Source organism: Dendropsophus ebraccatus, chromosome 11 (assembly GCF_027789765.1).
Source record: "Dendropsophus ebraccatus isolate aDenEbr1 chromosome 11, aDenEbr1.pat, whole genome shotgun sequence".
NCBI classification, from domain to species: Eukaryota; Metazoa; Chordata; class Amphibia; order Anura; family Hylidae; genus Dendropsophus; species Dendropsophus ebraccatus.
In genome coordinates, this window is record NC_091464.1 from 58,938,046 (window position 1) to 58,953,094 (window position 15,049).

The 15,049-nt window shown below is 41.2% G+C and overlaps 1 protein-coding gene across 3 annotated transcripts in view; it reads right to left on the reverse strand.

The window, feature by feature from the left end:
• The window catches only part of LOC138767195 (interferon-induced GTP-binding protein Mx2-like), a 40,023-nt gene that overhangs the window by 18,178 nt on the left and 6,796 nt on the right, over positions 1–15,049 (reverse strand). For all 3 annotated transcript variants that reach the window (XM_069944535.1, XM_069944534.1, XM_069944536.1), the window contains 7 exons: positions 13,451–13,588; positions 12,469–12,623; positions 11,372–11,510; positions 2,144–2,342; positions 1,530–1,608; positions 758–880; positions 428–569 (listed from right to left, as the gene is read on the reverse strand). In XM_069944535.1, coding sequence (XP_069800636.1) covers positions 428–569; positions 758–880; positions 1,530–1,608; positions 2,144–2,342; positions 11,372–11,510; positions 12,469–12,623; positions 13,451–13,588 — 975 coding nt within the window. The remainder of the gene's footprint in view (positions 1–427; positions 570–757; positions 881–1,529; positions 1,609–2,143; positions 2,343–11,371; positions 11,511–12,468; positions 12,624–13,450; positions 13,589–15,049) is intronic.

A 15,049-nucleotide genomic window follows, 5' to 3' on the forward strand; every position in this document is an offset into this window, starting at 1 on the left:
CACTAGAGGTAGTGAGTGTGCATAATATGAGGGGGTAAAAAGGAAAAACCTCCTGCTATCACATAATAACATGAGTATCACAGTAGTACTATAATATAAAGTAATACTTTCAGTAAGAACAATAAAGGGAACCTGTCACCCCGGGATGCTACCCAAACCCACCCCACCCCTAGACAGGGCCCCACATCCATACCCCCTGCTGTGTGTCCTGGTCCCGCCACAGAGACCTGGCCGTGGCTCATCTGCACGCACAAATGCAAATGAGCGGAGTTGAGTCCGATGGCCATAGGAAATCACTGTAGCAGTGATTTCCTGTCCAGAGGCAGGTTGGGTTTGGAGGGGCTGCCTGGGCCAACAGGTTCTATGGTTGTATGTTTTGCAGAACAATGCACTTAAGGAAGTCCTCTAGGTGAAACTTTATACTTACATTCTGCACATGAATTCTTAATTTCTATTTCCCAACTGCTAAAAAGTTTTCTCAAGTTTTTGAAAAGTTTTAAGTCTTCACTGTTTCCTTCTTCATTCCCATCTACTAATTTCAATATCCTGTCATCAAAATCTCTGATTTTCTGCAAAGTTAAAAGAAAAATCAGTCAACTACTCATAACTACATAATATTCATAGGTGTAAAGTAATCCACAAAGGAACCTGGCAACAAGTGTTCAATTTTCCTGCAGCGCCTCGACAGGGGAAATGAAGCATTACAGAGTGTCCACTGAAATAAATAGGGACCTGAACTCGGAGTTTAATCACTCACTTCTATAATGAATGCAGTCTTCTCATCTTCTGTCTCAGGTACCCCTCTGCCGATCCGTGTTAGCTGCTCCTCGGCATCACGCAGCTTACTACGAATCTGCTGATCTATAATAGGTAAAGTTTTCTGGAACAGGAAATGTGAGTGAAAACAGAATAAAATTGTAACATATACAGTACATGTAACTAAGAATGTGTCAACCATTCAAACAATATAATGATCATTATACAGATTAGTCATAAATGAACTGCATTAAAACAGCTAAACAATTGCAGCTACAATAGTGGGACTATAGGGGCTCATGTGTTTCAATTGATTTCGAACTCACAAGCTGAGCAGCCAAAGTCAGTAGTCAAATTCAGTAATCAAAGTCACTAGTCAAAGTCAGAAGTCAGTAATCAAAGTCAGAAGTCAATAATCATAGTCACTAGTCAAAGTCAGTAATCAAAGTCACTAGTCAAAGTCAGAAGTCAGTAATCAAAGTGAATAATCAAAGTCAGTAATCAAAGTCACTAGTCAAAGTCAGTAGTCACTTTTGTGTCAAAATGATTCTTATCCTAATATGGACACTGTAGGTCTGGGCCTGCTCAGCTTAACAGAGGTGCTGTTCTTGGGAAAAAATATTTATATCTATTTTTTTTTAACATTTATATTACAAGGTAAAGCATGGTATTAAACAGAAATTTTTAGTCCTTGCAGTACCCCTATGAGTATAATCTTTAGAATTTTCTTTTCTTTGCGAGGGGAGGGAGGGTTGTTATGTTTGCATACTTACAGAGATATGGTACACTAGTTCTTTGGTGAGCCTTTCTGCCAGGTTAGGTATGGCAGCCTGTCCATATTTCAGAAGAACACTGTAAGCAAAAAACATATATTCATAAACTATGAATATATATATATACACAATATACAGCATATGCAACCTTCATTCCACCCCAACCCTCAAGGTTGGCATTAGTGATGAGCGAACATGTTCGTTAATGTTCCTACATTCATACGAACACGACGCTAATTGTTTATTCACTAACACAAACTAACTGTTCGCTCGTCACTAGTTGGCATATCCTAAAAGTGACTTTCTGCCCCCTTCTTTTCGAACTTTGTAAACCCTTTAGAGAGGGCACATACCCCCCCACCCCCCACCCCAAAAAAAGTAGAAGCCAACTTCCACTGGTTCTCTGCCTTCATATGCTCCATAGCAACTGCAGAAAATTCCTCCATAGGGAAAACAACCGTGGTCAAATGTTTCCTTTAGGCTCAGTCTATATGTGGCTGATTAAACTACAGGGAGACCCCTTTCCCAATGGATTGAGCACCACTAGACTGAAATAAAGCTCAAGCAACATTATGTCAGACATGTTACAGTAGAGATCAAAGAGAAATGTTTACCGGAAGTGTTCATGGTTTTCAAAGAAGGTCTTCTCATTGATAATGGCTTCTTCCAGGGAGATGTTATTCTGTATCTCCCTCTGTCCCCGACACTTGACCATCATGTATCCCTTTTTAAGGCTGTACACTCGGTTTTGGGCTACACGTAGAACCTCACGTTCTGCTCCACCATCAACCAAGTCTGGTTTAGTTAGAACTCCTGTATAAAATGTAGCAATGAGTGAATTTACAGTACCAACAAAGTGAAGCGCTTCGCTAGACTCGGCGGTCCATTTGTCAGCCAACTGCCTTTGGACTTCTCCCAGTTTCTCAGGATTTGATCCAACTTTTCCCGGTACCTGGAGTGGCACGAAGTTCAAAGATAGTCAGTTGATAAGCTGACCTCTGAGCCTAGTGAAGTGCTTCGCTTCTCTAGTAGTGTAAAGGAGCTCATCACTATACAGAACAACTATACAGTGACATTATACATTATATGAATAGGTGCAGTATTATCATGCCTTAAACATATTGGGCCTCTCCATTTCGGCTATAATGGAAACAATGGATTTAGTTTTAGCAAGATGCTTGGGTTCCATCATGGCCACTGTTGGTTATATGAGAAGACTAGTGTTTGCAGTGTTATCCTTCGGGGACTATGTATTTATTTGCTTATAATTAGAGATGAGGGAGTAAAACTCGATTGAGTAGCTATTTGATCGAATACTACACTATTCAAAATACTCGTTTTCGATTGATGATACGATGAAAAACACAGTAAAAGTTAGTTTCTCCTTTCACCTTGTCTGGTGCCTTTTTCAGGCCAATAACTATGCAGGAGGTGTGTGACAGGGCCCTAGGAGCATGACGGCATTGCAAGAACAGCGTCTACAATCATTGGCTGGCTTACTTAAGTGACGTCCCAAGTATAAAAACTTGCCTTTTCCTGCTCGTTGTCAGATGCCATCTGGAAGGTAGTGAGGGAGAGATCTTGCAGTAGGGACAGCGAGGATTTAGCTGAATGTAGGCAGGTAAGATTCCAAAAGGCTTCTTAGAGCTACTAAAAGACACAGCACAGTATTCCCTCCGGATATACAGTGAATCGGTCGGCTAACAGCACATCAGCTGCTTATTCTTACAGAGAGGCAGCTGCTGTTTATTCTGAAAAGGCTTTACTGAATCTATTTGTACATACATTCTAATTCTATGTAAATATAGATACAGCGGTTGGCACTACGGGGTTAACTGGATAGTCGGCAAGCTTGAAAAGTCAGTGGTAGGTCTTAGTGAGTTAATAAATGGATACAACGTGCAGACGGGGGTGCTCTCTCTCGTGAGAAAAAAGAACAGTTCATATACATATACTTGCAAAGAAAATGAGTAGGCACTCACCCGATTCTTGAACTGCACTTTATTGGTAACTTCTTTTTAAAAAATTCATGGCAGACATCCTTGGTGGGCTAAGACGCCAACACCTTGCTAATGCGTGACAGCTGTTTCGTGTGGATCCCACACTTCTCCAGACTCCGCCCCTACACTTGCGTCACCCTCTTATAACGGAAGTAATAGGATGTTACTTATTAAAAAAAACCAATTGCTAAATATTTTAAAACTCTACAAATACAAAATTGCAATATTAATAACTAACTATTCAATGTGTTACAAAAACATGCTTAGATCAATCCTTTCATTTAAACCACCGGCTCCTTGTGCATTCGTCCTTATGATCCATCGGGCTTCCCTATGTAGTAGTTCCTTGTTAATGTCGGCATAATCGCCTATGTGAACACGCTCCAATCCCATGAATTTCATGTGGCTAACATCACCGCCGTGTTCCTCTCTTATATGCTGGATCAAGCAATTTGTCTGCTACATGAATACTGAAAATAATATGAATATGTCATTCACCAGCCATGTAAGTTCTCAATCTATAGAATTCCTTGATGTTCTTGTCACCCTCAACCAAAATACATTAATGACAACCAGCTACCGTAAACCCACGGCATCGAATGCAATTCTGCATTATAAAATTTACCACCCACACCATACAAAACTGGCAGTTCCTTTTGGACAGTTTTTAAGATTACGCAGGATCAACAGTACAGATCAAGCCTACCTAGAAAAAGCCAATGAATTGTCCGATAGACTGATTCAAAGGGGTTACCCTGAAACCGAACTAGAAAAGGCAAAGGTTCGAGCCTTCAAAAAACAGAGACATGAATTACTGTTTAAAAAAAGCAAAACAAAATGTAGAGAAACTGAAAAACCACGTTTTGCCTTTTCATTTAAATTCTCTCCCTTAGCAGATACTATCAGTAAGGTAATTAACAAAAATTGGTATCTCATACAAAAAGATCCTGTATTCGCAAAGTGCTATGCGGAAAAACCACTAGTCACATTTAGACGTTCCAAAAATCTGAAAGACTTATTAGTACAGAGTGCATTCAAAGAGAAAAAAAGTAGTGAAAATGCATGGAAACAATTCACACTACCTAGCGGCAATCATAAATGTGGAAATTGCGCTTGGTGTACGTTTTTCAATCCTGGAAAAATAGTGTCAGTCGGAGGAGTCACACTTAAAATCACAGATATGATTTGTTGTCGCACTCAACGACTAATCTATGCAATAACCTGTACCTGTGGACGCTTCTATATAGGTAAAACCATTAGAAACCTTAATAGGAGGTTCAGTGAACATGTCCGATCCATACGAACTGGGAAAGGAGTACCCCGCTTGATCCAGCATATAAGAGAGGAACACGGCGGTGATGTTAGCCACATGAAATTCATGGGATTGGAGCGTGTTCACATAGGCGATTATGCCGACATTAACAAGGAACTACTACGTAGGGAAGCCCGATGGATCATAAGGACGAATGCACAAGGAGCCGGTGGTTTAAATGAAAGGATTGATCTAAGCATGTTTTTGTAACACATTGAATAGTTAGTTATTAATATTGCAATTTTGTATTTGTAGAGTTTTAAAATATTTAGCAATTGTTTTTTTTTAATAAGTAACATCCTATTACTTCCGTTATAAGAGGGTGACGCAAGTGTAGGGGCGGAGTCTGGAGAAGTGTGGGATCCACACGAAACAGCTGTCACGCATTAGCAAGGTGTTGGCGTCTTAGCCCACCAAGGATGTCTGCCATGAATTTTTTAAAAAGAAGTTACCAATAAAGTGCAGTTCAAGAATCGGGTGAGTGCCTACTCATTTTCTTTGCAAGTATATACATTCTAATTCTGTTGCAGGACAGTTTTAGGGATATATATTGGAGTAGGAAAAGTGGGGATTTAGCTGATTGTAGGCAGACAAGACCCCAAAAGCCATTAGGGCTATTACAATACACAGCACAGCATATACATCTGCATATACAGTGAATAGGTCGGCTACCAGCTCACTAGCTGCTTATTCTTACAACAAACTTTATAAATGTACTGTATAAGGCAAGTGTTTGCTTAGTTGATTTCCTGTTCAATAAAAATTGTCGCAGGACAGGTTATTCTGCTCATAAATTTGTTTGTTTTTGCAAAGTATTTCCTGAGCATACTACAGACATATATCCTGGAACTTTGTGTAAATTTATTATTTTTGCAATGTGGAAGGCTAGCGGAAAGTCATGTGGACAGGGGTGGGGAAATGCTGGTACAGGCACAAGCTGCGGCAAGCGCGATGTGAAACAATGCCTGCTGCTGAGGGGCAGCCAGTATTGCGCTCAACCAGCATCCCTGGGGGTGGGGTGCACTACTGATGAAGCCACAGCAATGGGAAAAGGTGGTCAATGGATAGCGGACAATGCTTCCAGGCACCTGTCCACCACACAGTCATCCACACCGTCCAGTCTCATTGATAGCCAAGACTCTGGATTGCAGGATTGCAGGACCTCATTCTTACCCTCCTTACTCCCAACCTGCCCAATGTTATCAATTTATCACACCCTTGCCCACTCCCAGGAGCTCTTCTTGGGTCCTTTTCCTAAATTGGACAAGTACTGCAAGAATCACAGGAGCTACCTGTGGATTTAGTGTTTACTGATGCCCAAACACTGGAGCATTCGCCATATTCTGGTGATTTTGGTGGTGTGGACCGGCAACTTGCATGTCAAATCGTGGGCGATGATGACGAGACACAGTTGCTAGTAAGGGAGGCTGTTAGTATGTCTAGTGGGCAGGCAGAGGAGCAGAGTGAGGAAGTGGAAGAGGTCGTGGTGGTGGACGATGAAGTGCATGACCCGATCTAGCCAGGTGTCATGTCTAGCAGGGAAAGCAGTGGAGATGTTGAGGCATGCCCAGCACTGCCAAAGGCAGGAAGAGGCAGTGGGGTGGCCAGAGGTAAGTGGACAGTCCATACAGAGAAGGCAGGCCAAAGCCAGAAGGGACGCAGTTCTTCCCCATCGCAGCCACTTTAGCCGCTCTAGAAAAAAGCAACCTGACCACTACCGGCATGCGGCAGCACTTAGAAGCCAAGCACTGGACTGAGTGGGAGAGAGTGAACAGACAACAACCTGCACCAGTGGGTGCCACCACTGCCTCTTCCTCTGTAATGTGTGCTGGCGCTACAATGCAGTTCACCAGCCAGGACACCAACACATCTGCCTTTGCATTAGCCCCTTTGCCTTTCTCTGCTCTTTAACCTTCAGCTTCGCCTGCGTCTGCCCCTTCACCTACACCATCATACGTCTCGTATGATCAGTTGTCAATTTCCTAGGCATCCGATCACCTCAAGGGCCTAAAAATAAATTTTTGAAAGGCTTACCTCAGCAGCCTAAAAATTCATTTTTGTAGGGCTCACCTCAAGGGCCTAAGAATTGTTGCAGGACAGTTTATGGCGCTATGTACCAGGTTTTCAAAAAATGTACCTCTCTTACGTATTGTTTAATTCCACTGTGTATGCCACAGTTGTCAAAACTTCTTTTACCTTCTTTTAAAATAGTTGCAGGACAGTTTATGGCGGTCTGCGCCAGGTTGAAGAGAAAAACCTCTGTTACATATGGCCTGCTACTGTCAAAGTTTATGGGATGTTACATCTCTCTGACTGCACACTGAATGACTGTTGTGGAGGTGGGAACCAGGTCCCACCCTGGGACAGTCTACCTGCTACCCCTGCCCAAGATTGTGGGCCCTGGTTCTGGTTCTGTCAAGGTTTCTGCAACCCCTCCTCCTCCCTTTTCTGCTGTATCATTGCCCTCAGCAGCAAGCTTTGATCATTTTTCATGACTTCTGCCTTTAGGTGGAAGTAGTCACTGTTTCGAAGGCAGTATCAACCAAGTATTTTTAATCAGCCAGTTTTTTTTAAACTTGAATTTCAAATTTAATCTGATTAAGTTTAAAAAAATGTTTTAATTGAAAGTGTTTCAAAAATGAGTAAATGGCTCTTTAGATCTCACAACAAGGTGGAAAAATCTGAGAAGAAAAATTCCAATGCTGCAGCTGAGCTGCAATATCTGTGTTGTTCGCTTCAGCATGGCGTAAGGAGAAATGAAAACATCACAGTTCACTGTACATTTCGGGGAGGTAATGCAAAAGAAATTCTTGAGAAAGGCCTTAAGGTCAGAAAATATGAAGTGCTGAAGAACAAAGGAAACTTTGGCTTTGGTATCCAGGGGCACATCGATCTGGGAATTGAATCTCACCCAAGCATAGGAATTTATGGGCTGTATTTCTCTGTGCTTCTTGAGCGACCTTGATTCAATATTGCTGACAAGAAGTGCAAAGCTGCCACTATTGCTGCAAAGCACAAAATTTTCAAAAAAAGAAGCCATGAGCTGGTTTCAACAGAAGTATGTTGGAATCATCCGCCATGGAAAATGAGCTACTTCAATAATTTAAATAACTCAATTCAGACCTCGATTAAATGCCCTTTTTTTTACTTGGTGGTTCAGCGTTTTTTTTTATGGACCCTGATTTGCAAGTGCTACCACACTTGCCCTCTCTTAAAGGGCAAGTGTGGTAAAGTCCAGCGAAAATCTTTTTCTTTCAAATCAACTGATAACTGAAAGTTATATAGACTTGTAATTTACTTCTATTAAAAACTCTCAAGTCTTGCCATACTCATCAGCTGCTGGATGTCATGCAGGAAATGTTGTTTTATTTTCAACCTGACACAGTGCTCTCCGCTGACATCTCTGGCCGAGACAGGAACTGTCCAAAGTAGGAGAGGTTTTCTATGGGGATTCATATAAAACCGAGACAAGAGTTCCTGTCTCGGCCAGAGATGTCAGCAGAGAGCACTGTGTCAGGCTAAAAATAAACAATAACATTTCCTGCATGACATTTACTATCTAATAAGTATGGGAAGACTTGAGATTTATTAATAGAAGTAAATTACAAATCTATATAACTTTCTGACACCGGTTGATTTGAAAGAAAAAGATATTCTCTGGACAACCCCTTTAAACCCCTATTACACAGGGCGATAATGAGGAGCAAACGAGTGCTGTCAGCGCTTCTCCTTGTTCCCTGATTGCTGCTGGGGCTATTACACACGTCAGCAGACCGTGGAGAGGTGCGGGGGGGGGGGGACTGCCCGGATGATCGCTAGATCGTGCGGGCGGCCTACAGAAGATCGCAGCAGTCTGTTGCCGCCACCCCTATTCCACTGAGCGACAGCAGCAGATCGTTGCTATTCTCGTCGTTCATGTCGGCTGATCATTGCCTTCTATTACACCAGACAATTATCATCCATAACGGACGATATCGGCTGATAATCGGTTAGTGTAACAGGGCCTTTAGATAAAGGGCTAAAAGTGTGATCATTCAAATTCCAGGGTCTCTTACAAAGACTGTATTGTTATTACTTTGTCAAGACCTCCATGAATTTTTGTAAGGATCACTACCAGGCTCTCATGCACAACTGCATCAGGGTGTGGGGCAAAATGGTCCCATTTCACCTTTGGATCAGAATCTTGCTGTGGATCAGAGTATTGTCCACCTCAAACAGTTTGCCAAAGACTTATTTTTTGTTACTGCTCCTCCAAGTCGTGAGTGCTAATTTTGGTGCTTTATGCCTTTAGGCGCCAGTAGTCACTATTTAGCAGGCAGGATCAATCAGGTTGGTAGAGGCAGTAGTAGTGGGTGGTTTTTTAGTCTTCAATTTCACATTCAATGAATTTTTTTTTAATTAAAAGCACCTCAAAAAAGGTATATGTTGGAGTGCTTTCTCCCTGTTCTGCAGCACTGACCCCTCCTCCAGCTCCAACTTCAACATGTGTCATGCTTGGGACCTTTATTCAACTTGGGGGTTCAGCACTTTCTTAAATGTACTCTGGTTTGCCATGGCTACCACACTTGCCCTCTCCTACATAGATACTCTAGGATTGAAAATGTGCACATTCAAATTCCACAGACTCTTAGGAAGACTGCATTGTTATTAGTTCTCCAGTAACTCCAAGAACTTTTCAGAGGGTCACCACCAGGCTCCCATGCGCAATTAATAGGAGGGTGCCCATCAGGGTGTGGGGCAAAATTTTCCAATTTAACCTTTAAATTAGGATCTTGCTCTTTTGCGAGGATCAGAGTATTGTCCATCTCAAACCATTTTATAACAGGATTCCAAAAATTAAATCTCTCCTAGATATATACTCTTTGAAGGATTGAAAGTGTGCACATTCAAATTCCAGGGCCTCTTAGAAACACTGTATTATTATTAATTAGGTCACTACCTCCAAGGATTATTGGAGGACTCACCTCACTCAAGCGCCTCAAATAACATTTTTACATTTTCTATGAGACCCACACCCCTTTATGTGTAGGACGTGTCTGACCAAATCACACACACACACATAATGATAGTTAGCGGTGGGTGCTGTTTGATTTCCCCCTTGCCATCTGCAGTTGTCATGGGCAAAGTGATTTAAAGGGGTGCAGGAAAATTTTTCTTTTGCTTACGATTTGGCTTTCTGTCCATGCCAATGTAGAGGAAAGAAGGTTTCCCTTTTCTTATCTTTTCATAGCGGTTATATTGTGTTTGGAGTGTATTGTTGAAAGGCTTTGATAGTGGCGTAATGCTGCGACTTTAGCATGTTAGATGCAGCCAGGCTTGCTTCCTCTGCTGTCCCACTTGCATTCCAGAGGGGTGTGCATCATTTTCTGAGGTGTCATTGTGGACTTGGAAACCTAAATTCGACCATTTTGAGATCACCAAGAAACAAGCCTTTTTTCTTCCATTGACTTTAATGGGGCTCAATATTCAATCGTATGAAATTTCGAGCTTTTGAATATTTCACTACTTGTCTCTACTTATAATATGATAATTTTTTCATAATTTTGCTAATTTATTAAAACGTGTGTATAGAACTTTTATACTTTTCCATGGATTACAGACAATGGTACAATGGCATTGGCTTTGATTGATTGAGTGAGTAAAATAGAAACTGGTGTAAACTGTCCACAGCAACCAAATGGCCACCAGAGCTGAAAGCTGAGTGGTAGTTGGCTGCTATGGGCAGTTTACACTGGTTTCCATTTTAAACACTTTGATAAATCTGAGCAAAGTGTGTGTAGTCTGATACTGCAGCCATGTGCATCCTCTGTTACTGTATTTAGGTAATGAAGAACAGGGAATGCATGAGTGCAGGATCTGACTACACTGGGTTTGTTTGTAGTCTGTAACCATAGAGACCTACTATTTCTATTTGAGTAGCCACAATACAAATGGGCCTATTCGTTACTACAATTCTTGTTTTTACATAGTTGAATATAAAATTTCTGAGAGGGCTCAATTTTTTTTTCAGGAGTACAGTTTTACACTGGATGGATTTTTGGGATTGTGGATGTTTTTAAAAACTTAAAGGGGGGAAAAAAACAAAAATATAGGTTGCTAAAAGGTGAAAACATTTCCCAGATGGTCTATATTTTTATATAGGATATTCCCATCTCAACTAACAGTTATACATGTACAGTAGGTGTCAGTTAAATATTTTTGCACATACAATCATTTAGCAAATGTGTCTCCTTCTCCTGATATGCTGCTCTTTCCCTTCCATTGGTGACAGTTTGTTGTCTAAGTTACAGGTATAGTATTATACGTTATTTATCTATATCTTTACATTATAACTATATAAACACCAGCTAGACTACAGCTTTTATGGGATGGGAAGGAGAGAGCAGTATGTCAGGAGAAGGAGAAAAGTTTGCTACATAATTGTATTTCCAAAAATATTTATTTACAGGTCCTACAGGTATAACTATATTAGTTAAGATGGTAATGCCCCTTTACCTTACTGATCTTTCTTATATAACCCTTTAGGTTACCTATTGTCCGCTCTCCAGTTGGATCAACCTCTCGGGCCATTTCCAGAACTTCTGTTGTAGCTATATCCACATTACTGGGAACCACGGCCAGATTGATAGTTTCTTGTTTTGTTATGTACTTTTTTATTATTTGCTTGATCTGGAGATACAGGTATAAAAAAAAACACTTGAGTATAAATAAGAGTATAAATTATGTACATTCTTATAGGAAAATAACCTCTTTGAAGAGTGAGCTGTTTAAAAGGCTCACATGGTCTTGCAAGCACATCACTCTCTTTTTGTTCAAAAGGGTCAGTATTGTAAGGTGATAGCGGCTGTGCAGTATATTGCAGCCTTGTAAAAGACATCGCACTCCTTCTCTGACATACATTAATCCAATCTACCATCGATACTCCACCAATGGGGTCCATGTGTCACCATGCTGGCTTAGCCATAAACAGCTTTTTGCTGGTTGTAGAGAAACAGACCTCCACCTTCTGATCAGATATTGATGACCTTTCTGGAGACTAGTTTGTCAATGTTCTAATCTCCAAATAACCCTTAAAGGAATTAAAGAGAATGTACCAGTTGGAGTAGTGAAACTTTTTTTCTCACTACCTGGTTGGTGGAGGCACAGAGATCCCAGTGGCACAGTCCATTTTTCAAAATGGGGCTGATTGTGAAAACCGGGAAGCACTGAAAAATGGTTTGTGTCACGCATCTCCGCGCCAGCTCCGATCAGGTAAGAAGAAAACTCACTACTCCAACTGGTACATTCGCTTTAATCTACCTTGAATATATAACCTTATCTGAAATAGTGTTAAAAGAAGGAGATTACATATGAGCGAACCGGGTTCGGGTTCGAGTCGATCCGAACCCGAATGTTCGGCATTTGATTAGCTGGGGCTGCTGAACTTGGATAAAGCTCTAAGGTTGTCTGGAAAACGTGGATGCAGTCATTGACTATATCCATGTTTTCCACATAGCCTTAGGGCTTTATCCAACTTCAGCAGCCACCGCTAATCAAATGCCGAAAGTTCGGGTTCGGATCGACTCGAGCATGCTCAAGGTTCGCTCATCTCTAGAAGAGATGGCAAAAAAGTGCAGTTTGGTCAGACCTGGTTTCCAATGTCCTGAGGTTGGTCGGGTAGAGCAATCCTTGTGATCCCAGGAAGATCAATCAGAGTCAGATCTGGGACATTTGGAGAGATGACCTCCAATGTTATCAGTTCATTGCTAATACCCTTTCCTGGACCCGCTACAGAGTCTTGTGCTAGAAAGGGAAAGAGAAATCTCATATAACACTGTAATGATGCATAACCAGTTAGATGCAAATTTTAGCTACTTGTGACCACCACTAGGGGAGCCTAAGATTATACTGCAGACAGATTTCCTATTGAGTTTTATGTATGGACAGTAAGCATGCAGTATTGTCAACTTATAAAGTAATTGCATATGCCTATGATATAGCTATTGCTAGGATATGCCAACACTTCATGATGGTGGGGGTCCAGCCTCTGGGATCCCTACCAATTCTGACAAAGAAAGGGCCACAAAGGTGGTGTAATGCTGCATCTCTTCAATGTTTTGTATTTATCGATAGTGGCACATTAACCAACAGTCATAATTTAAATTTCAAAAGGGACCGGATTACATTGAATTTCAATAAAATGCTGTGTATGTGCAATTTGGGGGAGGAGCATGCATAATAAGGTGGGGTTTAATATAACTTTGGATGATTAAAAAGAAGCAAAAAAAAAAAGCTTTATATAGGCAGCCTTTATATCTGTAAGGCTGGTTTCACACTACGTTTTTGCAAAAATAAAAAAAAGTATCAAAATGCATCAGTTTTCTTTAAAGTAAACAAAAACATAGACGACTAAAGTTTTGTGTACATAAAAAAAAAAGGATGCGTTTTAAGCCTTTTTTTTTAATAATGAAAGTCAATGGAAAAACAGATCAGAATGGATGCACACAAATGTATCTGTTTGTTCATCCGTTTTTTCATCCTTTTTTTTGTAAAAAAACGGATGAAAAAAATGGTTTGCAAAAACCTAAGACTATTTTAGCAAATCGGACCGATGATGTTTTTACATTTACCTTTCCTAACTTCATTCTCCACTGCCGATGGTCCTTGAAGTGATACTTTTCTGTTTTTGTAGGAAAGCGTTCCACACCAGGGGGAGTTGTGAGCAGATTTTTTTAGTTTGAGTTCAAGGGGGCAACGTGTGACAATACCTGCCGGGAGAAAAAAGCCAATAAAGTGTAAAAAGCTAAAGAAGATATAATAATAATAATAATAATAATAATAATAATAATAATAATAATAATAATAATAATAGAAAACAGGTCATTTGTAGGGGGTGGCTCAGGATTCCCATCACATCGTTGGTAGTTCCCAGACCCTGGAATTTTGAACTGTGTGAGAAATCCTGAGCAGGGGCTGCTCCTCACAGTTCCACAGACTAAAGACAAAGAAACTGTCCTTGTTTCAAGTTTGAGGCAGAGTTAGTGTTCTGATAACGTGTGCCAATACAGGCCATTGTCGTCTTTTTATTCTCTGCTTAAAAAATGATCCCTCTATACAATACCTAACCACTAGGGAAACTGACATTGACCTCTCCTCTACCCCAGGTCACCAGGTAAACGAGCTATATCCCTTTATTACCCTAGACCACCATGGACATTAAAGGACAAGTGCCATGAAAAACTTTTTCCCAGTAATTGAAGCACATTACAAAGTTATATAACTCTGTAATATGCTTCAATCACCTATCTGCCTCCCTTCCCTGTCTTTTTCCCCCCTCCACCCCCCACCAGGAAGTGTCCTGACTCACACAGACCTGATTACTGTCGTCACCGTCACCAGGCAGCTCCTTCTTGTGAGGATGAGTCATCAGCAGGAGGGCTGCTCTAGGTCCTGTTACACCAGCCTCCCCCTCCCCCTCCTTGTCAGGTGACTCAGCTTGCTCAGCTTATCTTCTCTAGTGACATGACTCCTTCACTGAGTCCACGGCAGCAGGAGAGAGGGTATGAGGGGAGGGGGGAGCTGCCTATGTGCCGGAGTCAGTCTGAGGGAAGATAAGCAATTGAGATGTGACAAGTGATGGCTTGCAGTTGTTCAGCCAATGGGAGCTCAGCAAGCCTGTCACCTGACAAGGCAGGGGAGGGGGGAGGCTAGTGTAACAGGAGAAGGAGCTGAGAGATGAGCTTGGTGACGGTGACGACAGTAATCAGGTCTGTGTGAGTCAGGACACTTCCTGGTGGGGGGTGGAGGGGGGAAAAGACAGGGAAGGGAGGCAGATAGGTGATTGAAGCATATTACAGAGTTATATAACTTTGTAATGTGCTTCAATTACTGGGAAAAAGTTTTTCATGGCACTTGTCCTTTAATCTCCCCACTACCTGACCCCTGTAAGGTGGCATTAACTCCTCCACTACCCTATACCCCTTTTCTACTGTAAACCACAAACAAGGTTCCATTTGTTTGCAATGTTTGTACATTTCTAAATGAGAGTCCATTTTATGGCAAAATGAATAGCATTAAAACAAAGTATAACTTGTCCCACAAAAATCCAACCCTCCAATTTGAAATTTGGGTGCATCCATAAAGGGGAACTACGGAGAGAAAAATAAGTAACATCAAATCAACTGGTGTCAGAAAGTTATACCAATTTGTAAATTACTTATATTTAAAAA